Genomic DNA, 22,212 nt, shown 5'->3' with positions numbered 1-22,212 from the left:
TTTAAATAAATTTTAATTAATTAATTAATTAATTTTATTTTTGGCTGTGTTGGGTCTTTGCTGCGCGCGGGCTTTCTTTAGTTGCGGCGAGCGGGGGCTGCTCTTCGTTGCGGTGTATGGGCTTCTCATTGTCGTGTCTTCTCTTGTTGTGGAGCATGGGCTCTAGGTGTGCGGGCTTCAGTAGTTGTGGTGCAGGGGCTTAGTCGCTCCGTGACATGTGGGATCTTCCCGGACCAGAGCTCGAACCCGTGTCCCCTGCATTGGCAGGCAGATTCTTAACCACTGTACCACCAGGGAAGCCCATGAACCAGATTTCTTGATGAAAGAGGTAGAATTATAAATAGAACATTTGTAATGTGCTATTAGCATATGCATATGGTGGGCATGAATTTGAATATCTCAAAAGTTAAATTTACTATATTTATCTCAGCATATTAAACCTTACCATGGAGGAAAATATTTTTAAGAATAAAACCAAAACATAACACAAAAACAATGACAGGACTACGTAAACTGGTAATAGTTGAGAACAAAGTTATGAAAATCGGAAATAAATAGGAGCAAAAGGGCACAGTTAAATTAACTAATATACACAGTTTCATGATAGAATTCCTATAAATGTGTTATTGGTGGGGCCACCATTTTGGCTCTCAGTTTACCTAGTATCCATTGTGAAGTATAAAAGCTGATTACTAGTACAAATCAGAGTATCCATGAGATAAACAAGTTCATCTCAAGAAATTTTGTTAGTATCTTTAGTATTGGGAACAGTTATTTTCACCTAAGCGTTTTCTCCCTGCAGTACACTAGGCAGGGTAATGAGCAACTTCTTCGACTCTAGCCCTGTAATATCACAGTGAGGTGTTTCACAGGGCTTTTAATTTCTATCATTCCTTAATGTAGGTCACAAAAGTGCAACTATTGCATGTAAAGTGCAGTTCAGTGGAACTACCTTTACTAACTCAACTGAAAAGAAGGACTTTTTGTACAAATGACATTGCATTTGGAGCTCTCAAGTATTCCTGTGTAGTTTAGTCATAGGTATTAGAATATTCAGAGCAATGATTTTCAAATAATTTTAAATAGCCTAACCCTCTTGTCAAACAATGCCTTACGTAGAAACATTTGAAGCTGATACATTTGAGGGTTCAGCATTATGCCGTGGGCCGTGTAGCTCCACATGCCCCCTCATGCTCCATCTTCTGAGGCATCGCTGCAGATTCTGCCCCGGCACAGAGTTGTGCCATATGCTTTTGTATATATAATGTCTATGATTTAACATATATGTGTGTGTGTTTAATGAAAGATATATACAAGTAGAAACAAAATCGTATTTGGTGAATCAAGACCTATACCTACACCTTACACACCTATTGCCAGTTAACAGACATACTTCTACTTAATGTAAATCTCACACTGACTCTTTGAGGTGTTCTTATTCCTTTGGTGACATAGAAACTGAAGGTATGAAAAGTAAAATGATTTGTTTAAAGTCACATGGTGTTTAAATCACAAAGCCAGTGTTGGTGTTGAGGACTCAGTGACTTCAAAATCCATATTCTTTCTGCTATACCGTGGTGTTGAATTACATGGCAAGGCTAACCAGTGAGGCACTCAGACCACAGGTGATAGCTCATGCAATGCCTGCTGCTTTTTACTCTTTATCCTTGAAATTGTCATAAAAGGTATTAACGGCAGAGTTCAATGGCAGTAATTAGCCACATGAAATAAAAAGTGCATAACATCTTAAATGAGACCTTTTGTATCCTCCCAAACCTCACCATTAACTCAGCACACCCTAGATGCCGGTCTCCAGTGTGTGTCTACGTATAATTGCTGTTACTATTAATGAGGCTTATGTAGTCTCACAAAAGAAATAATAGGACCTATTGAATCAAAATTATGAATCCTTTAATAGTTCTGTATTGTGAGTGAGCACACTGTATCCTGGTGATTCCTGTTTCATAGCCAACAGTTGTTTAAATGCTGGGTTTTTTGTGGGCATATGCTCCATCTATCAGGTGTCACAGAAACCTAAGGACATAAAAAAGTCCTTCTACCACCTAATGGTTTTCATCTGTTTGGTGAATTCAAGAGTTGACCCTTTAGAAGAAATAGCTAACAAGGACATAGATCAAGGTGTTAATTTGGAAGGTATTACAAAGAGAGGAAGCAAAACTCTCTATAAATATATCAGAAGACTTTGGAAAGGGATGTGAGGTATTAGAAATAAATGGGCTGCTGTCAGGCGTACTTGGGTTCAAATATCTGTTCTTCTGTTTGTTGTCCTGTGATTTAAATCATCTTTCAAAGGATCAGTGTTCAACAAGCATTAGTTCTTTTTCCTTCTTTCCATATTTAGAGCATAGGTTTTTTTTTTTTTTTCTATTTCCAAGGAGGCACCGACAGAATTCAGGAGAAAAAAACAGAATAATTATTTATTTGGAATGGAGGAAAAGAATGATTGTAAACAAATGTGTTTATGCATACACAAGCATGCATACCTTTGGATTCCAAGACCAACGTCCATGGTTTTGATTCTTATTAGTTTGTATGTCCTGTAGCAGGTTGTTTACTCTGTGTCTCAGATTTTTCATCTGTAAAATGAGAATAATAAAAACTGTCTTGGGTGTGAGGATAGCATAATGCATGTTAATCAGTTAGAACAATGCATGGCATATAGTAGGTTCTGTATATGTCCAGGTTTCTTCCTCTTCCATCTCTTCCTCTTTCTCATTCAACTTATCCTGCCACCTCCTGACCCAACCGTGGTAAGAGTCACCTTTGAAATAATGTTAGAGATTTTTTTTTGTTTGCTTTTTTTTTTTAATACATCTTTAATGGAGTATAACTTTGTTCTCCCGCCCCCCGACTAAGAAGAACACTTTGGAAGTCAAATCATTTATGGAGTAAACAGTTACGTACTGTGAATCTTGATTTTAACATTTGATGATATGCACTTTCTCTAAGGAATAGTACATTGCGCTTTTGCAGAAAAATGACCCTACTTTAAAATCCTCTTAAAATTCATATAGCATGAAGCTTTGAAATACATGTGGGGTGATTCTTCTTTAATTACTCATCATGCATTAATTATTTCCTAATGAGCTCAAATGGAGAAAAATTAAAATAGCACCAAAGAAATGTAATATGAAATTATTTTCTTTCTCTACCTAAAACCAACAAACAAGTAGACATAAGTTTTCTCCTCCAAATGGCAGCTTGGTTTGGTGGAAGATGAACATTGTGATTTTGAGCTATTCAGTATTGTTGATAGTAATGCATTATTCCATCGAGATCGAGTCTTGACTAGGATAAGGAAGAGCAGTGAGTATCCTGATTTCTATTAGCTTCTGGATGTTCTATTTAAACAACAAGAACAATAAAAAACTTTGTTTTTTTATTGCATTTTTGTCTTGTTATTTAATCAGTTTGGCTGTATATGATAGGCATTTGACGGTGTTGCCACCCCATGGTCTCACATGCTTTAATTGGACAGTGGCAGTTTTCAATTCGTGTAAGTGCACAGCTCCTTGGACTGCCTCTGCAATTTCTCTCACACATATATTGTAATTATGTGTGTACCTCAATGTGTGAGACTATAAACATATGCTATATATTTGAATAAGAGTGCTGTCAACACTTTATTTTAGAAGTGTATTAATGACGACTGAATAATAATGTGGATGCTAACACAGAGCAGTATCCTGTGCCTGGATGATATTTACATTACCAAGTACATCTCATTTGCAGAAGGATGAATTTTAAAGTAAGGAACAATTAGTGACTCTATGGAAATTGTATATTAAGAGTGTCTTACAAATAATCCTCCTCAAGACGACTAAGAGCTGTTTATTTAAAATTGTTTCTTTGCCAAAACAGGCAGGGATGTTAAAAATAGAAGGGTGAGTTTTAGTTCGACTTGCAGCGACTAAAGATGACTACATGCCTGGATAAGAAGATTTTTTTAAGTGTTTATAGCTCTTTTTTTCCCACAGAGACTAATATTTGTTTATCTTGATTATATTGCTCCATCAATCACCAAGATCCTGTATATTCATGAGTGCAATTTTTGAGTATGATGTTCTTTAACCTTCACATGAGCACACACTGATGATGCCTGGGAAGATTATTATTTTCAGCAACTTTCAGTAGAGAGACAGATACAGATTTTCTTAAATTCTAATATTTGCTAGAAAGCTCAACTTGTTTTTCATGGGCAACAAATACTGTTGGTTATCTTTGAAGAAATAAGCTAATTTTATTCATTCATAGATTAAAACAACCATTCTATTTTCTAAATTATAAATTTTGGATAAAATGTCTGGTAAATACTCAAGTCAGAATAGCCATAGTTTGTCTATCATTTGTTCTTTCCATTTTCCATTTTATGGTAAATGAGGTTTCATAAAAAACTGTGGCTTGTTCAGCCACCGAACCAGTCACACGTTCCATTCCTTGAGTCAGCAATCATACTTCACCATGAGCAGAGTGCTTTATGTGTACTGTCCATTTCATTACACAGGAGATGAAGAATATGTGTACTCAGGGCTGAGATTTAATTAAATTAATAATTTGTACTGCCTCACCAAAGACATCTTACGTGAAACTGGCTCTGTTTCTTTTTCTTTCTTTCTTCTGTTTTTTTTTTTTTTTTTAATCCTGAGAGTGCATGGTAGTGAAGGGTACCATGACTCTTAGTATAGTTTGGTGCCGCTGCCTTGATAGGTGTGAACATGGCAGCAGTTTTGTCCTCCCTTACATTCGCACTATCAACACAAATGTCAACACAGTGAGAAAGGAGCATAACTTTGACCTCCTGGGTGCCCTGAAGGGTGCTCAGAAATTCCCAGAGGTCTGTGAACCCATGCTTTGGGAACTGCTGCTCTAGACTTTCCTGTTTCTTTCGGTGCTCACTGACAGAGGTGGTTCATACAGAGGTAGGAGCAGCCTTGTAGCTTTGCTGCTTGCCAGAATTCTTCTCGTACCTGATGAAAAAACTGGTCATTTTTTAACTTAACCATAGGAGATTAAACTTAGCTACCAGGACTACAGAAACATTCAATTCAATCTCCCCAGCCTTCCCCCATTGCTCCAGAATTGCCAGGTTTTACACACACGTACTAATAGGTAAATAATTTGTGCAGTGCTGAGCTGCAGTGAGCCTTTTGTCTCAGTACATGGTCCTTTCAAAGAACCCTCACTCTCATATCCAAAGATAATTGAACAGCAATTTATTCATTTAGTATAATCGCTCTGTCATATGCCAAAGTGAAGTCTACATTTTTATAGTTAAATGAAACCTCTTAGAAACCTGACTCCCCTCTTGTATCTCTGAAAACTTTCACATTAGTGATAAGTGTCCCCAGATTTCTTCTCTCTCCTCAAATGCACCAACATTGATAGTAAATAAACAATATGCAAAAAGCAAAGCTTTTCTTCTAACCCCGTCCATGTAACCTCTTTGTCACTTTTATTCTCTCTCCTTTCCACGTCTATTAGTTTCTGCCTTAGTAGCCCTTGAACTTGTCATTGCAAACAAACTAGCATATCTGATTAATAGGAAGAAGGTTAAAAGGACCATGCAATCTATTTTTAGTGACCTAAGAATCCACCAGGCCAGATAAAATTTTTCTCAAGATCAGAATTAATGAAGAAGTTGTGAATGCACATCTGCATTAGAACTTTTTATCACATTTACACAGAATACTGGGAGATAGAGTAGAGCTCTTTTCTTATATTCATAATTACATATTGGGCATCCATTATGCACTTAATCAATGTTGTCATATTACTAGTGTTGTTGAAGGTGCAAAGGAAGGTTGTATTAGTTTATTTTTTTCAGGGAAAGGTTAAATACGTGATTATTTGAGTAGATATTTCCCACTGGTAGATTGTGATTTGCAAAGTGTGTCTAATAATTCTCTAGCTTGACATTGTTATCTGCAAATCCCCCACCTCACCTCCCTCCCTCCATCTCCTAGGCTTGCTAGATTTTCCCAAAGCTTTTTCTACTGGCAAGGGCAAGTTTTCTCCTTTCCTGTCCCCTCACCTCCCCGACCTCAGGGAGGTTTCTATCATTAGGCTCCTCCCTAGGGGAGGAGTCTGGGGATCTAGGACTCTGAGGTTAATTGGGTGTTACAGGTTTCCAGAGGTCATTAGATCTAGGACTCTGTTTCCTCCTGTGTGCCACAGGGATGACAACTCTGACCTTGACTTTAAGTCTCACAAGGCTCCTATTAAGCAAACAGGTAATACATGAAATGTATGTTGAAAAAAAAGTCACTAAACAGGTTATAGTTTTGTGAACAGTCAAGTCTTTTGTTTTACGTACTTCTGTTTTTCTTCCTCCATGTTTGATTCTGGCACACAATGCTAAAATAATAAAATGAACATGAGCTTGAGAAGCAGATAGACTTGGATTTAAATCCTTTCTTCATCTCTTGCTACACGCGATATTGAGCAGTTGTTTAAAATTCTAATCAGTAGTTTCTTAATCGGTAAACTGAGGAGTCTCGTATGTAGCTCGTAGGGTTGTTGTGACACTTAAATGAAATAGAAGATAAACGTATCTAGTATAAGGAAACCCTCGGTGTTCTTGGAGAAATGGCTAAATAATCAAATGAATGGGTTATTCTCTGTGCCTGGGTTGCAAGGGTAACTATATATTTTCTGAGGGAGTATGCATGATAGTATCATGATAGTATACTGAAGAAGTAAAGTAGCTATGCAAAATGGAAGGATGTGTCTAAATAATCACAGGCTGTTTGAGCTATAAAACATCTGAAAAGTAACTTTATACACTTTATTTTATAAGTGAAGGAAGGTATAATTAGAAAGGATACCAGGTTTACCCACAGTCACTAGATATCTGATATGCAAACTTATCAACATTTCAACAATTTTATAATTGTATTGCCTGGAAATATTATATTAGTTTTCTGTTGTTGCTATGACAGATTATCACCAACGTAGTAGCTTAACATACATGAATGTATTATGATTCTGTAGGTCAGGAGCCCAACACAGGTCTCACTGGGCTAAGATAAATGAGTCTGACTGTGTTTTTTTCTGAAACTTCTAGAGGAGAATCTGTTTCCTTTTCTAGAGGCTACCCATTTCTTGGCTATTGGTCGTTTCCTGCGTCTTCAAAGTCAGCAAGTTTGAATCTCTCTGACCATTATTCTGCAGTCGTATCTCCCTCTGACCACAGACAGAAAGGGTTCTTTTTTAAGGATGCATGTAATTAGATTGGGCTCACCTGGATAACCCAGAATAATCTACCCATTCCAGGGTCCTTAAATTAGTCACATCTATAAAGGCCCTTTTGACAGGTAAGGTAACAACATATTTGTAGGTTCTGGTAATTAGGACATGGATATCTTTTGGGGACTGTTTTTCTGTCTACAACACCTAGAATCATAACCTATCAGTAGCATCACTGTAAGTTGCAGCCACCATTTTGCATAAGTAAGGTATTCATTGATAAGTGGCTGGTATGCTTTGGGCGGATATGTTCGTTTGCTAGAGCTGCCATAATAAAATACACGAGACAGAGTAGCTTAAACAACAGAAATTTATTTTCTCACAGTTCTGGAGGCCAAAAGTCCAGGTGTCAGCAGGTTGGGTGTCTCCTGAGGTCTCTCTCCTTGGCTTGCAGGTAGCTGCCCTCCTGCTGCCTTTTCACATACCTCCTCACATGGTCTTTCCTCTGTACATGTGTGTCCCTGATATTTCTCTGTGTGTCTGAGCTTCCTCTTCTTATAAGGACACCAGTCAGATTGGATCAAGACCCATCTTAATCGTCTCATTTTAACTTAATCATCCTCTTTAATGGCTGTATCTCCAGATATAGTCACATTCTTTTCTTTTTAAATTTTTAAAATTTTTATTGAAGTATAGTTGATTTATAATGCCATGTTAGTTGCAGGTGTACAGCACAGTGATTCAGTCATATATATATATATATGTGTGTATATATATACATATATATATAGTCACATTCTGAAGTACTGGGGCTTAGGGCTTCAACATATGAATTTTGAGGAGAAACTATTGACCTCCTAACAGAGGACTTGAAAGGATTATTTATGTTTCTGTTTAAAAATGGAAAAAATCCTGTTTATTTTCATAAAAGTTGGTGATGATGATGATGATTGCAGGAGATTTACAGATTTCCAACAGATCTATTTATAGTGTGAAAAGTAAGGGCATTTTTAGTCTTCAGGTTGTTTTTACTGTTCGGTATTTTTTTTCAGCTAACTTCTAAGCTTTGTTGGCAGAATGGAGATGGAGTAAAGACACACACACACATACACAGACTCTTACACACATATTTATAGCATTGCAGGCTATATTATTAGCATCTAATTCCAGTACGTTGATGATATATTAGGTTCTATTTCCAAATCTTCACTATAGGAATGATACTTGGGAGAGTAGGAGTTAAAAAAAAATTAAAAATGACTTTTATGTACAAACTATCCTTACAACAATCAGGTAATCTTTTTTGATAATGGTGCTAATGGCCTCGTTAGTATCATTTTAACAAGAAGAAACTAAAATGGGGAAAATTAAAGTCCAAAATCATATCCACTAGTTTTAATTCAAATCAGGTTTTTTGATTGTCATTTATCTAAAAGGAAGGATGCTTGTGAATCTATTTAGCCATCCTCTCATGCACTCTTTTGTGCACCCATGCATTCTCCAACAAAACCATTTACCTACCCATCCTCTTCCTCTTAATTTTTTTTATCAACACATTTATCCATTCATCCCTCCACCCATCAATCCATTCATCTACCTACCCATTGAGCAGTCAGACTTGGAAATGTGATTATTTCTGTTAAATCTGTGCTTTGGTCGTGACGCTCTGCTTTCTTAGGGAGGCTCTGAATGAGACAGTTTACAATGCTCAAGGAGTAGGAGTGGGTAACACAGCTAAGTTATTATTAGGCTTTTTGATCACAGAAAAAAATGATTCGCCAATGGCACACCCTATTCTATGGCCCAAACTAAATCCCAGGTTTATGTGTTTCATTTTTAACTTCAACTGCAATGTTCTTCCAAATTCATGGCATTTTGATTATCTCACAGTGCCTTTATAAATAGGGAATTTCAGAGAGAATAGATGACTGTCATTTGGTTATCCACTGTGTTCTTTCCCACTGTGATCTTGTCAGTTTTTGGATAACAAGATACATCCTGTTTAGCAAGTAATGGTGATTACCACATCTGAAATCTATCTCATATTTTCAACTCCTATTAGAACTCTGGTTAATCAAGTTCTTTGCAAACATAAAGGGCATTGACACATTTTTATACTTTCTTTTTTCCTTTTTCCACAGTACAACTGAAGGCTTCACTGTAAACTGATCTTTGGATAATATCCTGAATATCTGTTTTAAATATCCATATCTGTTTAAAATCTACTTCTTTTGTTTGGCTAGTAATCCTGGGTGTCTTCTTTTAGTCCTATTCACCTTGCTTATATTGTATATTACTATATTGTCTATTTATTTTGCACAAAATTTCCCCCTCTCATATCTATATCTTTACTATCTATATCTATACATCTGTTGAGACAGAAATTTTTTAAAGAAATCTGTGAAGAGTGATCGTTTAGTTGAAAAGTAAACATGCTCCAAAGATCTTTGTCTGAGAATCTCTCATAATTTATAGTTGAACTCCCAAGTCCTATGTCTGCTTTACTGTAAGACAAGAAATAGGACTGTGAGAGAGAATAATTTGTTATGTTTTCCCCAAATCAATCTTTTAGTGAGAAACTCTGTGGTCCTTCCACCCACCTACTCACCAGTATGTCCATCTGTTCATTCATGTATTCATTCATAGTATTTAATGTGCTTTGGAACCTAAATGGAAAAACGGCTGAGACTCTTACTCAGCTACCCATCCCTCTATCTATTATTTTTTATGCATGCATTTCCCAATAAAACCATCTGTCTGTCCATTTTCCTCCCCTTAATTCTGTTATCAACCAATTTATCCATCCATCCAATCATTAATCCATCCATCCACTCCTTGATCCATTCACCTAAATCTCTTTTTAGTAATAGGTCCACAGTTACTATTCACCCACACTCTTGAGCACACAAGCATTTATTCAATGGCCCAATGCACATTCATCACCCTCCCCCTACTTCTAGGCTTACAGTTTTTGAGTAACAAGAAAGAAAAACGAAGTACATTTTAAATACCTTACAATTTTATTTGTCGATTACACGTCACTAAAGCTGAAAAAAAGTAAAAACTTCCAGATATATATACTATCATTACTTCCTGAGCAGGTGAATAAGTACCAAATATGTGACTATACGCTCAATATAAGAATGCCCAATGTAAGAGTTTAAGCCACTTTGTACCAAGATCATTTGACTCAAGAAGTGACATTCTTGGGAGAAAATATTTGCAAATGAAGCAACTGACAAAGGATTAATCTCTAAAATATACAAATAGCTCAGGCAGCTCAATATCAAAAAAACAAAAAACCCAATCAAAAACTGGCAGAAGACCTAAATACCTAAATAGACATTTCTCCAAAGAAGACGTACAGATGGCCAACAAACACATGAAAAGATGCTCAACATTTGGAAGTGTATATATGTCAGTGCTACTCTTTCACTTCGTCCCAGCTTACCTTTCCCCCTCCCCATGCCCTCAAGTCCATTGTCTACGTCTGTGTCTTTATTCCTGTCCTGCCCCTAGGTTCGTTAGAACCATTTTTTTTTCATAGATAGCTAGTGGGAAGCAGCTGCATCGCACAAGGAGATCAGCTCGGTGCTTTGTGACCACCTAGAAGGGTGGGCTAGGGAGGGTAGGAGGGAGATGCAAGAGGGAGGGGATATGGGGATATATGTGTACATATAGCTGATTCACTTTGTTGTACAGAGAAACTAACACAACATTGTAAAACAATTATACTCCAATACAGATGTTTTAAAAAAAAAGATGCTCAACATCACTAATTATTAGAGAAATGCAAATCAAAACTACAACGAGGTATCACCTCACACCAGTCAGAATGGACATCATCAGAAAATCTGCAAACAATAAATTCTGGGGAGGGTGTGGAGAAAAGGGAACCCTCTTGCACTGTTGGTGGGAATGTAAATTCCCATAGCGGCTACAGCCGCTATGGAGAACACTATGGAGGTTCCTTAAAAAAACTAAAAATAGAATTACCATATGACCCAGCAATCCCACTACTGGCATATACCCTGAGAAAACCATAATTCAAAAAAACACATGTACCCCAGTGTTCACTGCAGCACTATTTACAATAGCCAGGACATGGAAGCAACCTAAATGCCCATCAACAGAGGAATGGATAAAGAAGATGTGGTACATGTATACAATGGAATGTTACTTAGCTATAAAAAGGAACGAAATTGGGTCATTTGTAGAGACGTGGACGGACCTTGAGACTGTCATACAGAGTGAAGCCAGAAAGAGAAAAACAAATATCTTAACACATATATGTGGAATCTAGAAAAATGGTATAGATGATCTTCTTCGCAAAGCAGAAATAGAGACAGAAGTAGAGAACAAACGTATGGATACCAAGGGGGAAGGGGCAGGTGGATTGAATTGGGAGATTGGGATTGACGTATATATACTATTGATACTATGTATAAAATAGATAGCTAATGAGAACCTACTGTATAGCACAGGGAACCCTGCTCAATGCTCTGTGGTGACTTAAATGGGAAGGAAATCCAAAAAAGAGGGGATATATATATATATATGTATATATGTATAGCTGATTCACTTTGCTGTATAGTAGAAACTAACACAACATTGTAAAGCAACTATACTCCAATAAAAAAAAGGAAGTGACATTCTTATATTCACTACAAAGTAATGTTGCATGTTGAAGTCTATGTTGTTAGATGCATTTTTCTTGGAAAGCAGTTCCAGGTTTCGCAGAACCTATCATTGTAATTCCAAAATTCAATCTCCACAAGAATCCACTCTATATGCAGTTTTATTTGAATATTTTGGCTCCTAGAAGATATCATGCCTTTATTATCTATTGTCACATTTTAATCATTACAAAAACTCTATAGATAGGTTGTTAAACCTGTTATTAAAGCATTTTAATGCATTAAATGAGGACACTGAAATCTGGGGAGGTTAAGTAAATCCCTCAGTATCTTACAGTTTTTTCTATTTCTTATCAGGCTCTCATTCTGGTTCCCATAATCTGAATTACTACTATATAAATCTTTGGTTGCCTTAGAGAAACATATTGACTTCCAACCCTGTAAGATTTAATATGTTAACCAGGATGTTATCAACATACATAAGAAAATATGTGTCCAATTGACAGGAGTTCATTGTCTTTTATTTTTTTTTACCTATGGTTGCTTAAATATCAGAGCCTCCACCTCAGTACTTAAAGGAAAAGAAAAAATCTGAGAATACAAAACTTAAGGATGCTAGAGCATTTTTAAGACCGTTTTTGTAGGATGGGCATACTTAACGCTATTTTGTCCCATGGCATCATTATGGAATTGATCCATCTAATTCTCCTTTCTCTGAATCCTATCAACAAGGATACTTTGGCTTCACTTGTGTGTGGGTCTTTATATAAAGAGAAATTGTGCTCATCATGATCACTTAAATAGTCGAAGTACTATTTATCATTGATACGTTGCCTTTAAAAAAATTGGGCTTGGGAACTTTCTTTATTGGAGTCGGGCTAAGAGAGATGGATTTGCTATAAGGCTGACACATCATGTTTCCAAACCTATAAAGCTGCGGTCCAGACAAGATAGTAGCAAATTTGCCAAGGTCATGAATGTTGGCTTGGTAAACAGCCGGCCAGCCTCTTCTTGTCAATATTCTCCATTTGCATTCCTATTAGTTGAGCATACTGCCTTTCTATTTCTACGTCTACTCTATTTCAGACTTTTATCGGATGAACTGTACTGCAGGATTTCATACAAATGGCTTCTAAATATATATAGGAAATTTCTACTGCCATATAGGGACAGAATAGAGAGGCTTCTCCATTCTGCCTCCTTCTCATCTAGTGAAATAGGAGGTCCCCAGACTAACTAGGTATGCTTTCCTGGGGATCTCTCTAGAATTATGCTAAAATGTGTATGCTCTGAAATCTGATTTACTGGGTTACATCTGGTTCTGTTATTTGTTAGTCGTGTGAGCTTGAGAAAGTCCATATATTTACTGAACCTGTGCCTCTCATCCTTGTAAAATCACTGATAAGGTACAGGACGTTATGGTAGGTCCTGTGCAGACAAAACAGTGATTAGACTTTACTGAGCATTTGCTATGTACCATGTACAATGCTTGTTGTTGGAAGATTGTTGACTAATGTACCTAGAGGCCCTTTGTGGAACTTAACCATTTAAAGGAGTAGCACAAGTAATGCATTCCTAATTCTGACTATAATTTCAGGTCCCTGCAGCCAAAAACAGCAGTTCACTCAGACTTGCTTCCAATTTTCTATTTCTCTGGGCACCGGTCCCCTTGGCCACGTTAAGCTGTTCAGTATACACATCAGCAGCTGACACGGAATGCAAAGACCACACATCTGAGATATCAGGACACTACACATTTGCCTCCTGTAAAACATTAGAAATTTTTGTCAAAGTAGAGGTCACTTCCAGTGTAGGATGCTCTGTTCTAGTCTTTTAATCGGGGATTGTGTCTTCTTTAGCCTTTCACCCCATAAGACAAATTTAAGGGTCATTTGGTTTATATGAGAATGACTTTGAGGACTGTTATCATTTGACTGAATTATTTCCTTAGAGTGTATGATCACGAGAGTAAGTGCGTATTCCCAATTTGATCTTACTAATATGCTGGGGTGTTTTTATGTCTATTACCTGGCTTTAGTTTTATAATTTGTTTCTGCAAATTGTTAAGTGTGGAGTGACTGAGACATAAAGAACAGACTTGTGGTTGCCTAGGGGGAGGGGGAGCAGTGGAGGGAAGGATTGGGAGTTTGGGATTAGCAGATGCAAACTATTATATATAGAATGCATAAACAACAAAGTCCTAGTGTATAGCATAGGGAATTATATTTGATATCTTATAATAAACCATAAAGGAAAAGAATATGAAAAAGTATATATATATATATATATATATATATATCTGAGTCACTTTGTTGTACAGCAGAAATTAACACAACATTGTAAATCAACAATACTTCAGTAAAATAAATGAAAAAAAAAAGAGTGGCATGACTGGATGAAATAATTATTTACATTTACTGATGTGGTATAACATTTCAGCATATAAAGGCATTTTACAAGTTATGTGGTCCATCCTAACATCCTCACCCCTCCTACCCCATCTCCCACCATCATATGATGCTTCGTTTAGCTCTAAAGCAGAAGAACCAGCGGTTGTCTAGTTCTGCTTGAATACAATGATGGACTCAAACTCGTTCTCGAATGGACCATTTCATGTTGGGTCAGCATCTTTTGTGAGATGTTCTATAGTGCACGAGAAGGCTGAACTACAAGTTAAAATAAGTAGATTTCAAGTCAAACTCCTGGTTCTTGTTGGGGAGGAACAGTTCAGAAACATGAAAGTATTCTCTTCTTATACCCTCTTGCACTTTTTCTTTACCGGCCCTTTTACTCTCCTAGTAGCCTAAATACGCATCTGATCTAGAGTGAAGTCCTGCATTCTTATCATTTACGTCAAAAACTTATACTGTGTTAAGTTTCTGGTCCCATCTTTAATTGGTTATAATTTAAGGATTAGATTATCCGTCTGTTCACTGACAGACTGATAGCCCGTAGCACAGTATCTCCCTGACAGGCACCTGCTAGATACGGAGAATACAGTGTAAGATTTTATTTTATTTAAGTGTGCTAAGCTTGCTGTTCTTTCCAAGGGAGAGTAGATTGATGAAAAACAGGCATCAGTGATAGACATTCATGTTGTAGTGATCCCCGTTAACCCCTTTGGGTTTCAAAAGATGCTGATTCTCTCCCTGTAACTTAGACTTCTCTAAAGGAAGAGAGGAAAGTTGAGAAACTCTCTTAGGATTTCCTTTTGGAGGGAGTGGAACTTCAAAGTAAGTTCTGATGGCAGAGCTACCGATTTTCCGATGAGGTACTGATTTCCCCCATAGTTCACTGAATCCTATTCCTCATCACTCACTTTCCAGGAAAAAGTGGGCAGCATGGTAATTAAATCATTCTTTGGTATTAAAATAGGCTCTCAGAGGAGAACTTATCTTCTCTAGGCTCTACTGTACTAGGAGTGCTTTAGTGTCCTCAGGAATCTTGTAGGAGAAGGTAGAAAAGTAGTTTGTACTTTTTTTTTTCTTTTCTTTGACAGCCACAGGGGAGATAAGGGTGATTCTGTTGAAGACTGGGGTGGCGGGGGCTCTTATTCTGAGAACAGTGATGTGTGTATATTAGATACTTGTTGTCTGTTGTCCATCTATTATTCATCCATTGCCATCCATCCATCCATCCATCCATCCATCCATCCATCCATCCACTCATCCTTCCATCGATGTTCCCTCTAATATGTCTCAGTTGTTTTGCTGGGGGCTACAGTTGAATGCATATTTGAGGGAACTCAAGGGCTTTGCGTTTAGAGTGGATAAGATTTTAGCTCACTGAACCTAACTTTTCTAAATTTCTTTACTCTCTTCTTTAAATTACTGTTTTGAAAATAAAACGAGGCAATGTTCTTTCCTTCCCTTCTTTTGCATTCACCTTACTTACTCCACAAATATTGTTTGAGCTCCAACAACATGACAGGCACCTTACTAGGCAGTTGGGAATGCAAAGGAGAGTGGAAATGCAAAAGCTTCTTCCCGTGGCTTTTAAAGTTTAAAGTTGTATTTTAATTAAGGGATATTTTGAAAATATATGAAAGATAGTGAAGGTGTAATTATATTGATACTCACAGTTCAACTCAATTATGTAGCAGTCCCGTTATGATCCCTCAAATCAAAGACTTAATATGAATGACGGGGACCGCTCGTTGCATACCTGACACTCGGTGCTTCTCCTACAAGGCTGCTGTGAGTGACCACCGGGATCCATCTGGTTGTAGATGAGACAGATCATGGGTGCTGGGCTGAGCTTGGGAACCCAGATTGAGGTAGCTTTGTGAATTGGTGTCTAAGTTTTCCCTCTGACCTCTTTCCCTTTCCTTCTGAGACTTTTGCTTATGGGCACACACCAAGCACTGTTATTTAGTAAAACAAAACTATGATGATGCCAGGCTTCTTACTGAAACCTTGTGTTTATGGACTCTTGTTGCTTTATAGTCAAATCTGAATTCTATCTTGCCTTCACAACTCTGTGTAATCTGACCCCTGCCTTGCTTTTTATTCTTATTTCTTGCCTCTTCTCCTAAAGTCAGTGCTATGTTAAATCATCTTTAGCTTTTCTCACTTAGTATGCTCTCTCTTATCTCTGGATCTTTACCCATTCCCTCCCTCTTTGAGATCTGGAGTTCATCATTACTTGTTTGTAGTGGCCTTTTCTGTTCCTCCACACTCCACTTTCTGAGTTAAGTAAACTTTATATATGCACTCAAACCTTTAGAGCATGCATTTGAATCCAGGAAATTTCCTTTAAAGCTTCTGCTGTTAAGATCGCCACTTGCTGATAGTACATTCTATGGAAAAGTTCCCTAAAAATCTCTGAATCTTAACTGTTTCATGGGTGAAATGGCAAAGTGTCCTCTGGTTGGCTGTGAGAAAAACATTACATGTATACATGTATTGAATAAAATGTTTACCAGGTAATAAGTAGTCAGTACATGTGGTAGTAATAATAACAATAACAACAGCAAATATTTTCTGTTTATTTGTTTTTATCTCCCACTAACCTATGGGTCTTTGAGGGCAGAGACCATGTCTGTGTTGTTTGTAATCATATTTTGTGCATATTTAATCAGTGAATGGATGAGGTCTTTTTGTACCACAGCCAGGCCAACCAGTCTTACCATCCCAGCCAGTTTGCATGTGGCCCTTATGCTGCTCTAATTAGCAGAAGCAGCTCTTGGGAGAGATGGTCCTCACATTTTCAGATGTTGCACAATGTGTGAAAATGTGGTGCGTTTGGGATACCTTTGGTACCATAATCTCACAGAGAGGGTCCTGGGGTGGGATAAGTTGACAAGAACAGTCTTGATGCATTGAAGTGAGCAGGTTTTAACAGATATGTGAAGACCAACCAAAAAAGCAGCAGCTTATCATCATGTATTCCGAAGCCTGAGGTCCAGACCTGGAGTTTTATGAGCATTTGCTGCCTGTAAATTGCTATTCTTACACACCCACAGGTCTTTTATTTGTAATGTCAAGTTGGTTACCTGAACAAGCCATGTGCAAGAGTGTGTGTGTGAGTGTGTGTGATCCAAATAACAGGATGAAATGAATGAATATAGAAACGCAGTACTCTGCCTTTCAAGATCATGAGGGCTCTGGATTTTGCTGAGATTTGCTAAAAATAAATTTCAGAAGAAAGAGGAAGCACACAGTGTTTGCTAAGAGTTTTTTCAGGATGGAATCTTGGGAACTTTTCACTCAGCTTGCAACTGGGCTTTATTATAGTGTTTTCAGAGAGTTGTATATAGTTGAGGATGCTGTGAAGTAAAAATGGTTTTAGTTATTGTGCATTTAATGTGCCAACTTCCATTTTTCTCTATTTTTCAAATAGATCATCTCAGATTCTAAAACCAATTCTGCAGGGTAGATGTTTTATCCCCATATTAGAGGCAAAGTAACTGAAGCTCAAATAAATGTGTTAATTTCTCCAGCTTATATAGTTAGAGAGACCTGAGTCTTAGCTTTGTGTTTGTTCAAAACCTATGCTTTTCCCTTCTCCCTCAGTTATTTCTAAACACAAAGGATCATCAAAACCTGGGAGTACGATACGATTTAGTAATCAGAAGCTATTGATAAATGTAAGGAAAATATGGTACAAAATAAGTTCTAATATAAGTAATAGTAGCAGCATTTTGAATGTCTTAGTTTTTGATAGCAAAAATGTGATGGGCAAGAGTGACACGTATCAATACCTCTGTGTCTCAGGAATGCCTGTATATGAATGGAAACATCCATGAATCATATTTTATTCAAATTTTTCTTTTTTAATAAAAATGCTAATGGAAATGTTAAAATGCACATAAATTAAAATGGTCATAAATTAGGATTAATATCATATTAATGAATTATAATCCTACATTCATTAAGATAAAGTGGCATTTCAATATTTGCTCTTGTTAATAAGTTCAATACAATAATGAAAGGGATACATTTTGAGATTCGGTAAGTATTTGATGTAATCTTATGCTTTAACTTTTTAAAGTATTCAAAAGTAAAATAGGAGATCTAGATGCATTTGGATGCTTTGTTGCTGTTTTATGTCTTTTAAAAAATCTTTGCATTTATTGAGGCACTAAATACAATTTAAATTGGCAAAGAACACGATCACTGAATGAAAGTGATCCCAAGAGAATGGAATGTCTTTTGAGTTTCTAGGAGTTTCTTTCCACAAGACTTTTTTTTTTCCAATATATACGTATATATATTTTTTAAGGAACAAGTGTTTGAAATCTCATGGTGCAAGAACTATAACTATACTGGCATTTAAGTAACTGAGTTAAGCTGAAAATATGTACATTTAAGCAGTATTTTGCAAATATAATTCAATTAATTTTCCTTTTAAAAATACAAACTAAAAATATATATATTCTTGTTTTATTTTAGTTTTTTTAACAGGAGTCAACATAGTATAAAAAAGAAGCACCATATATCAGGAGTCTCCCTCTAAAGAATAAACTGTGAAAATTTGAAAGCCAGGGATTCTGTTTTCCCCAGTACCTACTAAAATGTTTTAGGCAGAGTAGGTGTTCAATCAGTATTTGTTGCCATGATCTAAGATGGAGCTGGATCCCTGCTGCGAAGTTTTCATTTCTCTAAGAAGTCCCATTTCTGGAAAATATGCTCCCATAATCTGGCCTCAGTCATCTTTGTAAAATGGGAATAATTTTCCTGGACCAGAAGAATTGTATAAATCAAAGAGGAAAAAAAAAAGCCTTACACAAACATAAGATCTTAATATATATCAGATTATTAGAATTATTTCTGTTTTTATGAATATGGCAGCCAGATCTGAGTTGAATTTTAGGTCTACTACACTTGAGTCCATCAAATGGAAACCTTGGAGATGTTATAATATGCCTTGTCAAACTTCCCTTTTCCCATGTTTCATATGAAATATTCTAACTCAGTGACTTTTGGAAGAAATAAGGGGATTATCATATGAGAAGTGATTCAAATAGCTCTTGGCACACAGATAGTAACCCATAAAAGGTAACTTATAATAATAACTTTAAATAAATGTATTAACAAATTGAAAAGAATACATGTATTTTTGTATTTTCTCCTGGTCTTTTGATCATTCTAAATGCATATCAGTTTATACTGAACAGGCCAGAGTATATTTTTAAAGTGTTCAAACATATTTGTCTGAATTTCATTATATTTTACTTGATACGCATACAGTTGCATAGACTCTTTGTACAGCTACTGTTAGCAGAAATTGATGAAGTTACAATCAATGTAGAAAGAAACAACTTTATATTGAAACATGAAGTAGTAAAACATACTTTGCAAATTGCCACATCACTAACCAATGTCCCTTTTCGTTTCAGTTACATACAGACCTGGATCCTGGGAGCAAAAAAATCAAATATATCCTATCAGGCGATGGAGCTGGGACCATCTTTCAAATAAATGACATAACAGGAGATATCCATGCTATAAAAAGACTTGACCGAGAGGAAAAAGCTGAGTACACCCTAACAGCTCAGGCAGTGGACTGGGAGACCAATAAGCCTCTTGAGCCTCCTTCTGAATTTATTATCAAAGTTCAAGACATCAACGACAATGCACCAGAGTTTCTCAACGGACCCTATCATGCTACCGTGCCAGAGATGTCCATTTTGGGTATGTATGCTTCCAATTTCACAGAACTATTAAGAATCATCTTTAAAATAGCTCCTGGCATCAGGGATAGTGTGTGGCTGAATAAAAGACATTTATTACCGTCTTATCTCTAATTTGCATTTCCAAATCCCCTTTTTTGGCCTCAGTTCCACAGCTCAATAGCTTTAGTCCCTTAGTAATAGGAACTGACGAAGCAGTTTTATTAAAATATCTCTCCTTACATGACAGTACTTCAATAGGCTGAATTTGTATTCCTCTCATAGACCTGTAGTTCGAGTATTGTTACTGAGGCGGATTTATCAAGATTTGTTCCAACATGCCAGACTAATCCTATTGATATTTTCTTGATGTTTAATTATTTGTTTGTGTATATTCACATGCAGATGCAGCACACAGAGAAATAAAAAACCGTCTAGGTCTGTAGTCAGCCAGATATTGGATTGAGCTGGTGGGTCGAGTCTAGAGTGAATTAGGAAATCACAGTTACCAGAGGCTTCTGAGCTGTGGCCATCGTACTTCAACCGAGCTTTTTAAAGGAGCATTGCTATCACCAATGACTCACTCCCAGTTTTTCTGAGCCATTGAAATATTCATTATACTTTACAGAACAGAATATATTTCAAAACATGATTTTCTACTTTTTCCTCCCCTTTTTGGATTGGCTTATCTATCCCCAGACTCTGGCCTCGATACAGGAAATCCCTGACCCCAGACTTTATACTAGAATAAAAGGTATTTTAGAGCTCTTCCTGGTCTGACAAAAGTAGTAGGTAGGATCCAAAATCCAGGGCATTAAGATCACCAAAGTCATTCCTAAGTGTGCAGTGGATGTAAGGGATACCCTAGTTTGTTTCAAATTGCATTTAAGACAACCTATAAGGATACATGCTATGCAGCAAAATCACATAAATTAGCAGCAGGTGAACAAGATGTGATAAATAAAAAAACACAAGTGGAGATATAAATTGAAGGCCAAAATTAAGTAAATAGTTGGCTTCATTTGATCTCTTCTTTCTTAACCCACAGTATAACTTTGGTAGATACACCCATTACAGCAGCAAATCAGAACTGACCTCAGGTCTTCACATTTTACCCATGTATTTCTCCTGCCAAGACTCCCCTTTTCTATATCTCTTTTGTGAGGAATCCTACTATTATTTATTTTTTCCTTCTTATCAAAATCAAATCACTCCTCTATGGCTGGCTGAAATGACACTTTTTCTCGGGAAACTTCTAGGTCTTTCTAGCAGGAATTTATCTCTCTACCATCACTATTACCACAGAAAGAAACCCACAAAAAGCAAAAACACATTCATGTTTGTACTTCTTTTAAATTCTGACATGTAAACAGGGACTAAGAAATACTATATATTTTTTCTCTCTCTTTTTATTTTCCTCTTATTTGATCAACTTATTTAGGGGAGAGAACTTGCCTAATCCATCTTTTCATTCAGGTGTGTGTAAGATGGTTTTAAAGGACTATTACCAGCTATAATACATACAGAATACTTAATCTTAATTGCTAATGAATGAAGAACAGGAAAGCTGCTATTTTTGCCTCATTATTATGATTTCTACATCTTAATGGCCAAGTCTATATCTATTTATTGTAAATGTGTCAGAGGCTTCCATTCCTGTGTGTATGAGTCATGTGCCTGATAAATATGTTGAGGAAAAAAAAAAGCCCCAAAACATCTGCAAGCTTCAAGGTCAATTTCAGCTAAGACAAGGAATTTAATGATAGTATTAGTTACATAATGCAATGTGTATGTGCACCTATGCATTTTTCCTCTAAAGTTTTTTTCTTGATAAGAGTGTAGCAACTAAAAGAAATAATCTACACTAACGTACACAGTTATTCTAAAAAATGCTTAGCTTGTGGCATCTCTTCTAAAAGCCACATGGAATATGCTGCAGTTGAAAGTGTGGGTTTTGAAGTTAGGTGGATGAAATTTTGAATCCTGGTTCTATCCCTTATTATCTGGTTGACTTTGAAGTTCAAGGAGGTTAAACTGTTTCTGATTTTCCTTAGCTACAATGCAAAGTTAACAATTTCCATCTTGCTTTCATTGTTTGAGAACTGCGTGATAAAATACAAAGTCAGGGTGTGTCATAAATAAGTGTTCAATAATTGGTTGTCGTGGTTTTAAAAATTATTTTTATTAATCGATTTCCCATCGTACCTTTGGACCTTTCCTCTGTATCGATTTTACAGAGGTGTCTGGTTTCTGTTT

The 22,212-nt window shown here is 36.6% G+C and overlaps 1 protein-coding gene across 2 annotated transcripts in view; it reads left to right on the top strand.

Annotated features, from left to right (window-relative positions):
- CDH8 (cadherin 8) overlaps positions 1-22,212 on the top strand; it is a 370,394-nt gene that overhangs the window by 110,996 nt on the left and 237,186 nt on the right. For both annotated transcript variants that reach the window (XM_082439484.1, XM_082439485.1), the window contains exon 3: positions 19,684-19,978. In XM_082439484.1, the coding sequence (XP_082295610.1) occupies positions 19,684-19,978 (295 nt within the window). The remainder of the gene's footprint in view (positions 1-19,683; positions 19,979-22,212) is intronic.

The sequence above is a fragment of the Balaenoptera physalus genome (assembly GCF_965194825.1).
Source record: "Balaenoptera physalus genome assembly, chromosome: 19".
In the NCBI taxonomy this organism is placed as follows: domain Eukaryota; kingdom Metazoa; phylum Chordata; class Mammalia; order Artiodactyla; family Balaenopteridae; genus Balaenoptera; species Balaenoptera physalus.
The sequence above is the reverse complement of the archived record's forward strand: the minus strand, read 5'-3'. Positions and strand labels throughout refer to the sequence as shown.